The sequence below is a fragment of the Budorcas taxicolor genome, chromosome 3 (genome assembly GCF_023091745.1).
Source record: "Budorcas taxicolor isolate Tak-1 chromosome 3, Takin1.1, whole genome shotgun sequence".
Lineage (NCBI taxonomy): Eukaryota > Metazoa > Chordata > Mammalia > Artiodactyla > Bovidae > Budorcas > Budorcas taxicolor.
Genome location: NC_068912.1, coordinates 105,177,527 through 105,189,670, shown reverse-complemented (window position 1 = coordinate 105,189,670; position 12,144 = coordinate 105,177,527). Strand labels below are relative to the sequence as shown.

The 12,144-nt window shown below is 38.0% G+C and overlaps 1 protein-coding gene across 7 annotated transcripts in view; it reads right to left on the bottom strand.

Moving 5' to 3' along the window:
* SCMH1 (Scm polycomb group protein homolog 1) overlaps nt 1–12,144 on the bottom strand; it is a 216,476-nt gene that overhangs the window by 126,004 nt on the left and 78,328 nt on the right. For 3 of the 7 annotated variants that reach the window (XM_052638227.1, XM_052638233.1, XM_052638234.1), the window contains 3 exons: nt 10,879–10,947; nt 10,420–10,443; nt 1,724–1,794 (listed from right to left, as the gene is read on the bottom strand). In XM_052638227.1, coding sequence (XP_052494187.1) covers nt 1,724–1,794; nt 10,420–10,443; nt 10,879–10,947 — 164 coding nt within the window. Of the gene's footprint in view, nt 1–1,723; nt 1,795–2,955; nt 3,099–9,288; nt 9,488–10,419; nt 10,444–10,878; nt 10,948–12,144 lie in introns of all 7 variants that reach the window. The other 4 variants (XM_052638228.1, XM_052638229.1, XM_052638230.1 and 1 more) reach the window with 3 other exon arrangements.

Genomic DNA, 12,144 nt, shown 5'->3' with positions numbered 1-12,144 from the left:
TCCCATGCTTCACTGATCTCTTTTTCATATTTTTAAAATACTTTTTTTCTGTGTGTTTCATTTTAGGTATCTTCTACTGCTATGTTTTCATATTTATTCAGCTTTTCTTCCACCATTAATCCCATCTAGTGTATTTTTCATTTTGCTCAATGTCTTTTTTTATATACTTCAAGTCTCTGCTTAACTTTCAAACATATAGAACATAATTAAAATAACTGTTTTAATGTTTTAATCTGCTATTCTAAGATCTGCAAAGGTTCTAAGCCTGTTTCAATTGGTTGATTAGTCTGTTCATTATTAGTTATGCTTTCCTGCCTCCTTATATGCCTGAGAATCTTTGACTAGATGCCAGGCATTTGACTTTTACCTGTTAGGTGCTGGATATTTTTGCATTCTCTTCTTGTGCTATGTTCCCAGATGAAGTTAATTTACTTGGAAATAATTTAATCACACTGAGTCTTGCTTTTTAGTTTGTTAGGCAGATTCAAAGCATGCTCATCCTAAGGCTAATCATTTCCCACTACTGAGCAGGATCTTCCCAACTATTCCACATGAATTATGAGATTTTCCAGTCTAGCTGGTGGAATCAGGCACTATTCCCAGTCTTGTGTGAGCACTAGGCTCTATCCTTTTACTGTCCTTTAATCCTTTCAGACAGTGTTTCCCTTGGCTTTGGATGCTCACATGCATATACAGAGCAACAGTACTTTGATGAATACTTGAAGGGGGTTCTCTGCAGTTTTCTTTCTGTGCCCCATTCTCTTCTCTGGTACTCTGTCCTGCAGATTCTATCCCTGGGTTCTCAGTTCCATCTCCCTAATTTGATAGGGAATCTCTCAGGCTTAGTCTGGGTTCTCTTTCCCTGGGCCATGGTCTCAAACTATTGTAAAGCAGTAAATCATAAGAGGCTCAACTCATTTGTTTTTTTATCTCTCAGAGATCACTGTTCTTGGCTGCCTGATCTTCAGTAACTTGAAAACCATTATTTCATATATTTTGTCTTTTAAAATTATTTCAGGTAGAAATATGAATTCAGTTCCTATTATTTCAGATGAGCAAAGTCCTATTTTGTACTTTTATCTAGACAACATTCAAACTCAAAGTGAAATGTTGACAGTTTGTGGAAACAACAATTGAATACTAAGAAGGAGGGAGATATAAACCATTTCCTGATGTGCAGCTCTATTTAGCAGCAGTAGCCATCTCTGCTTACTACCCTCATCATGTACTGATAGTCAACATCATCTGTGCATTGTATGGGGAACTTAATCCTACGTGGGAAGCTCTAAATGACCTCCAATGAACTCCTAACATACTCCACAATGGGATTCAATGCCAACATTTTTATGGAAAGATAAGATTGTGGCAGGGGAGCTGAATTCAGAGATATGAATACTGCTCCACTTTCAAGAGTTGTCTAAGGGCTATAACTCTGTTTCCTATCTGCCTGAACTAAGAGCTGTAGTAAAAATTAGCAACTGTTTTCAGTAACACAGAATATCTTCAAGGAGGTGAAGAAGGAAAAGGTGTTACTTGGGAAATTGGGGAGAACGTTTAAAACTCACAGCTGAGTTTTAAGTCTTGAAGTTATATTCTTCTCATAGAAGTTTATTCTGGGGACTTTAGGTGAGAAGCCCAAAGGCTCCCACTTCATGTTTTGCTTGTCTAAGGACCAGAAAAACTACTTGCCTCCCACCTTCTAAAGATGCTGAGAATCAATTACCTGCTTGAAGCAATGGATAGGCGCTGGGACTGAACATGTTTCTTTTAGGTATTTGTCCCAGGTAAAATGACCTGCAAAGGAAATAAAAATCTCTATCACAGTCAACTTCCTAAAAATGCTTTCAAGATGTAATCTACCCTAAACATTAGGCTATTTTCAGACTTGTTTGGAGCATAAGAAAACTTACACGGCCCTGTTTGGACTCAAAGAAGTATATTAGGGGAAGAATTGAGATGACCTGAGTGGATCATTTTAGATCAGTGTTTTTTGAATCACCGTCTAGATGACCTAAGGAATATTTCAAGCCAGTCTTTAAAATGATCCAAAATGTTACACCAAGTCATACCAGTGTCTCAAAGAAGTATTCAGGAAGCTCATGGAAAACAGAACAGAAGAGGCACAAAGTGGGTGGGAAGATTCCTTCTGAACAATCTGACTCCTGTAAAGGTCCCTTATTTCCATCAAATAACTGATTTTAATACCCAACGTGGCAGAATCCCACCATCTCAGCTCAGAAAGAAAAAAGAAGAAGCTATCTTGAGACCATGGGTAAGAGGAGTTGTTGGGGGCAGGAAAAGCCAGAATGAGATTATACTTGAATCCTCACTCTAAAAGATGTTTCTCTCTCACCCACCTCAACCCTCTCCTATTCCAGTCACCGTTGCATTGCTCTGAGGTGCAAAATGACCAAGGTTTGTTAATTTAGAGAAAAGCAGATCCTCAGTAGCATTTCTAATGACAGTAGTTAAGAATAAGTTGGCAAATTTACAGAATCTTTGTAGCCTCTTGAAGTGGCCCTTGTGAAGTCGCTCAGTCGTGTCCGACTCTTTACGATGCCATGGACTGTAGCCTACCAGGTTCCTCCGTCCATGGGATTCTCCAGGCAAGAGTACTGGAGTGGGTTGCCATCTCCTTCTCCAGGGGATCTTCCCGACCCAGGGATCGAACTCTGGTCTCCTGCATTCCAGGCAGACATTTTAACCTCTGAGCCACCAGGGAATGCTGAAGTGGCCCTTAAGGTCTCTCAAAGTTTGAGGAACACTGTGCTAGAGAAATAATCTTTAAGGTGACAGTGACCTGGGTCAGGGAAAACATTTTAAAGGATAGGTTATTAAACACATATCTAAAAATAAATAAATAAATAAATAAACACATATCTTACTGAACCACAAAAGATTACCAGGTTCATTATTAAAGGTTAAATCAATTACAAATATCCCCCTAATACCCACCTAGAGGTGACCCCATGATGGAGCAGGTAAGGTCCCAGAGACTTTCACAAGCTAAAACACTGTAGCAAACCAGCATTTCTTGAAGTTTCCTCTGCAGTGGAGCAGCACAGGGCCCCTTTGGGCCATGAAAAAAGCACTAGATGCTGGGAATAAAAATGAGTCATGGAATGATGAAATCTCAGTCACTCCAAAGATGATGCCAAGACTTTATACTCTATTGACTTTATAGCTTCTGTTTTAAAACTGGTTCCTTTCCCACAATCCTAACCAAGCCAAATAGATTTGGCCAGAAATCACAGTCAGTTCTGAACTGTTTAATGAACTGGCTGATGACTGCGTGTGTGCATGCTAAGTTGCTTTAGTCCTGTCGGACTCTTTGCAACCCTATGGACTGGTGCCTGCCAGGCTCCTCTGTCCGTGGGAGTCTCCAGCAATAATACTGGAGTGGATTGCCATGCCTTCCTCCAGGGGATCTTCCTGACCCAGGGACTGAACCCTAGTCTCTTGCATTGGCAAGGACATTCTTTAGCACCAGCGCCACCTGGTAGCCATCCCCTTTAGTCAATAAATAATTCATCATTTTGAATAGACAGTCAAGGGTAAATGAGGTGAGTATTTCCTTAAGTCAAGATTTAAATAGCTTATTAGAATTTAATAAAGAGTTTGCTCTTAGCCGAGATAGCTTTTAAAGCAAAGAGTTTCATCACTATTGGCTGTTACAAAAAGAAAACATCAAGAATTATTATTCCATTCTTGCAAATAAATAAGTCAAATAGTAAGTCTTGGATCTGACTAGGCTGCACCTCTTGAACTCTAACACGTACAGCAGTTCTACCCACTAAAACTTTCTCTGATAACAGAAATGTTCTGCATCTATGCTGACCAGTAAGATAGCCAAGAGCCACATGCCACTATTAAACATGCGAAGTGTGGCTAGTGTGAGTGAGAAATTAGATTTTAAATGGTATTTAACTTTAATGTAAATTTAAATACCTATATGGGGATTACTGTAGAAGGCAGTACGGAAGAAGTTAGGTCAGTTCTGAGTTGCTTGTTACTGTTTTGAGTTCTGACCAAAAACACCCAAGAGACTTTGGCTTTAAGATGTAATTACAGCAGCATCAGGGTACCAAAATAATAAGGGTACTATAGTTCTATATTACACATAACAACTATGGTAGTCAATTCCTATTACATAGGTTAAGAAATCCCACATCTTCCCATTTACTATCAACTGAAAGAAAAAGAACCTCTTTGTTAAAAGCAGTTCATACACTGAGGGTTCACTAGCTTCAACCATACCTAGATTAGTATTTTTTCTTAAATTTGACTGCTTAGGCTGTTTATTGTTTACTATCAATCAGGTAAGCTGCAAAATAAGTTAATTTTTATGGACTCACTAAGAATATCTGAGCACCTATTATAATGCTCATAATGAAGCCAAACATCAAACCTACCACACTGCCGAGCACTAAAAACACCACAAGAGGAGTAGGCCAGGCAACAAAGTATAGATCGGGGCTGGCAAATTTTCTGTAAGGGACCAGACAGAAAAAATTTTACTCTTTGTAGGCCATTCAGTCTCTGTCACAAATACTGAACTTGTACATGGTAGCATGAAAATAGCCACAGGCAATATGTAAATGAGTGAGCATGGCTGTGTTTCACTAAAATTTATTTATAAAAACTGGCAGTGGGTTGCATTTGGCCCCTAAATAGCAGTCTGTCAAATCTTGGGATATAATATCATTCTCAAATGCTACTTACCATAAAAATATACTAAATAATTTTTCTAACTTCTTTTCACAGTTCTGAGACCATCTTCAGAGGTTCTCATTCAGTAATCTCTTGAGTGTGGTCTGAGAATCTGTATTTTCAACACCTTCCTAGGTAATACTGATTAAATTCCATGCCTAGAAACTAATGGGATAATTAAAAGAATGTGATGTTGAGAGTTAGAAGATGGTGGCTGAAGTCCTGTTTCTATAGTTAACTGCTACTGCTACTGCTGCTAAATCACTTCAGTTGTGTCCGACTCTGAGTGACCCCACAGATAGTAGCCCGCCAGGCTCCTCTGTCCCTGGGATTCTCCAGGCAAGAATACTGGAGTGGGTTGCCATTTCCTTCTCCAATGCATGCATGCATGCTAAGTCACTTCGGTCGTGACTGACTCTGTGCGACCCCATGGACAGCAGCCCACCAGGCTCCTCTATCCACAGGATTCTCTAGGCAAAAATACTGGAGTGGGTTGCCATTTCCTATCTTGAATAAACTACTTAATCCTTCCAAGCATCAGTTCATTTATCTGAAAGAGACATAATATCCCATAAGATTATACACACACTCCTTCATTCAATAAATACTTATTAATCTCCTTCCAAGTGCAAAAGCACAGTGCTAAATATCAGGGGAACAAGATAGACATGGCTCTGAAATTCATGGAGCCTACAGTTTAGAGATAAGCAAAAGTAGTGAATTAAGTAATAATACAAATAATCTGCCACAATTATGATAAATTTAAGTTAATGAGGTAGTACAGATTGCCTTGAGAATGCAGAACAGGGAAATCTAATTCATGCTTGGGTCAAGATTACTGTGAAGACTGACATTATTAACTAGTATAGTACTTTGAAATTTCTGGAGTGATTTCAATTATTCATTCAAATGATGTTTGAGTATCCTGTATGTGCCAGGCACTTCTTCTAAATGCTAGGATAAGGCAGGAAGTCCCTGCCCTTGTGGAATTTACATTCCAGTGCATAATGAGGCACAATTAACACAAAGTCAAATAAATAAGGTAGTAAATGGTAAGTATTTGAAGGACATAAAATAATGATATGTGACAGAGACTGGGAATCATCTTAGATGGTGAAATTACAGACAGATGCTCTAGGCAGGAAACATTTGGGCTGAAACCTTATAGATGAGAGACAGTCAGTCATCTCATTTATACTGCTGAAAAATACTTAAGAAAGTATTTTATAAACTCTAACATACATACTACCATATGACAGTTATATCTATTATTAGGAAATAAGATTGGCTTAAAACTCAACATTCAAAAAGCTAAGGTTATGGCATCCGGTCCCATCACTTCATGGCAAATAGATGGAGAAACAACTGAAACAATGAGAGACTTTATTTTTGGGGGCTCCAAAATCACCACAGACGGTGACTGCAGCCATGAAATTAAAAGATGCTTGCTCCTTGGAAGAAAAGCTATGGCAAACCTAGACAGCATATTAAAAAGCAGAGATATTACTTTGCCAACAAAGGTCCATCTAGTCAAAGCTACGGCCTTTCCAGTAGTCATGTATAAGAGTTGGCCAATAACGAAGGCTGAGCGCCAAAGAATTGATGCTTTCAACTGTGGTGCTGGAGAGGACTCTTAAGAATCCCTTGGACTGCAAGATCAAACCATCCAATCCTAAAGGAAATCAACCCTGAATATTCATTGGAAGGACTGATGTTGAAGCTGAAGCTCCAATACTTTGGCCACCTGATGCGAAAAACCAACTCATTAGAAAAGACCCTGATGCTAGGAAAGATCGAAGGCAGGAGGAAAGGGGGACAACAGAGAACAAGATGGTTGGACGGCATCACCACTTCAATGGAGATGAGTCTGAGAAAGCTAGGGGAGATGGCGAAGGGCAGGGAAGCCTGGCGTGCTGCAGTCCATGGGGTTGCAAAGAGTCAGACACGAATGAGCGAGTGAACAATAACAACAAAGATTGCTGCCCTGAAGGGATTTATAACTACATACAAATACTTTAAAAATTAACAGTTCTCTAAACTGTAAAACACAAAAGATCCACCAGTTGAACGCATGAATTCCTTTCTCTAATATTCACTCATTCAACAAATATTTACTGTGCAACTACTATATGCCAAGCTCAATTCCAGGCACAGGTGATACACAGCAAAGAACAAAACAGCCAAAATCTCTGCCCACATGGAGCTTACATTTTAAGAGGGAAGAGACACAATAAATAAATAAACATAATTCAATTGATCCAGAAAGTTACAGAGAAACCACATAATAACTGTACAATTTCTGGCCCTTTTCAAATAAGGAAAAAATAAAGCAAGGTAGGAGAGGAAAAGAGTGCTGAGAGTATGTATGCTATTTTAGGAAGGATGGTCAAGAAAGGGATCTTGATGAGGTGATATAAAAGCTGAGACCTGAATGGTCCCTCCAGCCTCTAGTTAAATAATTCCAATGATGAGAAATTTATTATTCAGCTATGGTTCAACAGTACAAATGGATTATTTTAACCATTAGAATCAGCCAAAGTCTACCTTCTTCTAAATCTTTACCTACTGACATTAGACATAATATACCTAATCCCCTAAATATGTCCCAAATCCCTCAACGGCTCCTAATTTAAAATGGTTACCTCAGGCATTTCCATTCATGCTGGCTACTGCTCTGTCCACATTCCTCTACAAGAACTCTATTTAGTTCCATCTAAAGTGTGGAACCCAAATCCTTTAGAGCAATAAAGACAGTCAGAGTCTTTATTTTTGGCCATGCTGTGCAGCATGTGGGGTCTTAGTTCCCCAACCAGGGATTGAACCTGTGCCCCTGATTTGGAAGCTCAGAGTCTAAACCCTGGACTGCCAGAGAAGTCCATTTTATGAACTTTAAAAACCTTCACTGTTTAACCCAGTACCTGAAACTTGAGAGAGGCACCATAAAAGTTTGAAAAGTGAGTGAATGAAAAGAAGCAAGCCAGTAATGGTCCTACTCTTTTCTGGACTAGTGAAATCACACCTGGGAAATTAAACATTATGGGAACTAGTCCTTGAGAGGGACAGAACAAAGCAACACCTAAATGGTGACCCAAATGATCAAGAGAAACAAAACCATGTCACATGAGGACCAGCTAAATGAAGAAGCAACATTTAGCATGAAAGTCTTAAAGCCATTTCTTTATCCATCCATCCAACAAGTATTTATAGTGTGGATCAAGGAACAGTGCTGGAGATACAACCATGATCAAAATATTGTCTTGCCTTAACAAAGCTTCAACTTAAGGCTTCCAAGTTAAAATGTAAAAGGATAAGCAAGGAGTTAGCCAAAGAGAGACCTGTTGTTTCAGACAGAAAGAAAAGCATGTATGAGGGCCCAGAAATGAAAAAAAGCAGTTCTCAAACCTGAATCTTTCAGTATGGCTACAGGGTAGATAAAAATGGTTTAGAAAAGAGGTTGTCAATAAAAGCAGTGTTTGGGTTTCAGAGTCTCATATGCAACACTAAGGAGAAGAGGAAGCACAAAAGGGTTTATAAGAAAAAGCATCCTGTCTACAATGTGAAGAACGGACTGGAGGAGGGTAAGGCTGGAGGCAGGAAGCTTTTTTATTAGAAAGCTTTTCTAATAAACTAGCTATGAGATGATGGTTGCTTAAACTAGGAAATGTAACAGAATGGCAGTGAGAAAGCAGTCCTTAGAGCTGCTTTCAAATGACTAGAGGCTGGTCAGAGAAAACCTGGCTAAACCTATACATATGGCTCTGAAAGTTATAAGTAGGACTAATAGAATTGACAAAGAAACAGATTTTGGCCCAAAAAATATTTGTTTAAACATGAGTGACTTGCTTGAGGAGGTTTTAAGTCCCTAACAACTTTGGGGAAAGTTCAGGACAAGACATTTTACAAGAAATAAAAAATGTTCGAATTTTGAAATGCAGGCCAAGGTAGATTTTTCAAGGCCTCTTCCAAACTCTGAGACTCTAAAAATCTACTGAATTTTCTTTCAGTGTGGTATTTTAGGCTACTCTCTATGCCTGATGGACAAAATGAAATGCCCAAGATTACTTTATCAGAGACTCTGCCTGGCTTCACTACCTCTACTCCCACAACAAAAAACATACTTTCACATTTTAACATCATTTTATGTAAATATTTTAAACTGAATATCCACTTTTCACAATTCTGTCAACAAAACAGGTTGTTTACAACATACCTTAAATATCACTGAACTAGAACTGTTATCATCATTCACATTAGCAACAAATCCCCAAACTGCAGCAGCTATCACTGAGTACCTTCTGTTTGTCTGCACCATGCCACACTATGTTCAATATTTCCCCTGTTAATTATAACCCGAAAAGTAGGTTTTATTCTCATCTTAAAGATGAGGAAATGGACTCAGAAAGATCAAGTATTTTTTCTGAAGTCACAAAACTGGTTAGTGAGGAAAAGGAGTATGAACCCTGTCTTATGCCATGCTTTTTAAACCACACACCAGTACCTTAGAAAGCATGAGCCAAGTTTTAAGGAAAAATAAAGAATGACGATCATTTATTGTTTATCAAGTATCAGGCCCTTTACCTGCATTATTTCATTTCATTCATTTCTTCAGCTCATAATCATAGAATGCTTCACTTCAAAGAATGTCACAAGATTTGACTTAAAAGGCTGAGGATAGTTGCTGAACAAATGAAAATAATAATCCTCCAAAGTTGAAAAGTATTTGAGAGTTTTTAAGATGTTTTCACATCCATTAGTTCATATAATCTTCTTAATAACCCTGTGAAGTAGGTAGAAAGGGATTATTATCCCCATTTACAAATCAGAAAACCAAGGATTAGTGTCACAAACTTACTAAATGGCAAAGTTGGCCTTCAAAGAATCCAGGAATTCTGACTTCTAGTCTAGTGTTCTACTACTTTACATCACCATCTTTGTCAGTGGGCCATGAAAATAATATGTTGTCAGAAGAAAAGGAAAGAGGGAGCAAATGGAAAATGATGATAATAGGACTGAACACAGGAAGTTGCGGTAACAAAATATGTAAAAATACTTCAACAAAAACTGATAAAGGTATCAGGATATCAATATTTAAATAAAATGCAGGATTTTAAAGAATGCTTAAGAAGTTAAGACTGACATTTATGTAGGAACTTGGAAAGCTGACTGAAAAATATTGCCATTAGTTTCATTTCTGAAATCCTAGTCCTGAAGTACACTATTCAGGGATGAAAACCAAATGCAGTACCAGGCTGACTCCTGTTATTTGACATCTTAATATTTTGGTTTTTATTTAGTTAAAAAAAAAACTTATAAAATCTTTAGGTTTAATATCAGTTCAATATATCTCATGAATAATTTCTTTTGGGAAAATGCCATCAAATTCTGATTTACGGACAAAGGGGCTTTGTTTTAGCTCTAGATTTAATGAATTAATAAGAAGTAACTTGCAGTTTGGTTTCACTTCCCATTCCTTATTGTACTCATGTAATTAACCACCCTTTTCCCTTTCGTTAGCTTAGTCTGTGGCCTCCTGATAAGGAAGTCTGACAGGACAGCAAAGGAGAACTGCATGGGCTCATTAGGCAGACAAGAGCACAGGATTCACGAGCTCATGAGACAAAGACACATGGAATTCTTTTCCTAGTTACTATCTAATCCCTGGCTCAGTAATTTCCCATATTTAACAGAAACACAAGAAAAATATCTTACCTAGCTCCAGGATGTCGGTAGTTTCTATTAAAGAAAAAAATGTTACAACATAAGTCATCATGAAAAACACACCAAAATGACAGAACAGTGAGATTCTGGGGTAAAATGAGGGCTTGACAGTTTGTATAGTTCAATTCTCTCATTTTAAAAGATACTAAGTTTATTACTAGTAGTTGTGGAAGTATACCACTCAATTCTGCCTTATTAAAAACTGGATATCCAGAAAGGCTAAACAACTGTACCTAAAGCTAATCTGGGATTGTCTGAACTCACAATCTAAATTTCCTGATTTCATGCTCAAACCAATGTATATTGCTTTTGACAGATACCTCTACAAATTATATTTGCTTGTGTTTTAACCTGTGAGTTCTTGGTATACTCAGACCTCCAAAAAAAGAGGCTTTGTGTTAAGAGATGTCAATTAAATTTTTCTATGCTAAATATAGCTTTTTTTCTTACCTTGATATTGGGATGCAGACTCTGATAGATGACCATATTTATGTTTTCTAACATCATTCCAGTCTATTACTGCAGGAAGAGAGAAAACAGTCATGTGGAAAGAAAGTAAAAGTTTCAGTACTTCTCCAATTTAGCAGTATATCGTGACAGTTTTTGCTAAAGTAATCTACTTTTGAGATTCTAGTCTAAGGAAATAACCCAACGTCTAGAAAAACAGATTTCATTCAAAAAACTTTAGTATTCTTTATAATAACAAAAAGTTGGGCTGGAAGGGGTGCTTAGATGTTCAACACAGAAGACTGATTAAGATACTGAAATACACTTGTTATTTGACAAAGTATTTTGCAGCTGTTAAATTTTTACAAGTCTAAGTGGGAAAATGTTTGAGTTAATGTTATCTGGTAAGATAAAGGATTAAAAAATATATGCAAGGAATAACCACAATTACATAAAAAACTGAAGACAAAGAACACCTATGTTACAGGCTGCATTGTGTTCTCCCAGAATTCATACTGAAGTAATCATTTCTCAGTACTTCAGGCGACTTTGGAAGTAGGGTCTATGAAGAAATAAGTAAGTTAAAATGAGATCTAATTTTAGAGTGGACCCTAATCCAGCATGACTGGTGCCCTTATAAGAGGAGGAAACTCTGGACACAGACAACGGCAGGGGAAAGACTATGTGAAGGCACAGGGAGAAGACAGACATTTACAGGCCAAAGGGAAAAAGCAGCCCTGCTGACACCTTGCTCTTGCTCGTGCAGCCTCCAGAACTGTGAGAAAATGTCTGTTGTTTAAATCACCCCGTCTGTAGCCTTTGTTATAGAAGGTCTATCTAGTAAACTAAAATAACCCTTAAAATTATCAGTAGAAAAAAAAGAAGTAAACAAAGCAAAGATAAACAACTGGTTATCTTTGGGTGGTGGTACTGTTTTTCTCCCCTTTCTAATTTCAAATATTTTCAGATTTTTTTTATACAGAGTACCAGTTCAGTTCAGTCGCTCAGTCATGTCCGACTCTTTGCGAGCTCATGAACCGCAGCACACCAGGCCTCCCTGTCCATCACCAACTCCTGGAGTCCACCCAAACCCTTGTCCATCGAGTCGGAGATGCCATCCAACCATCTCATCTTCTGTTGTCCCCTTCTCCTCCTGCCCTCAATCTTTCCCAGCATCAGGGTCATTACTTATATAATAGAAATATATTTTCCTTGCTTAAAAATTCAGATTCATCTACTGACCCCAGTACTTTCTTACCATTATTTACC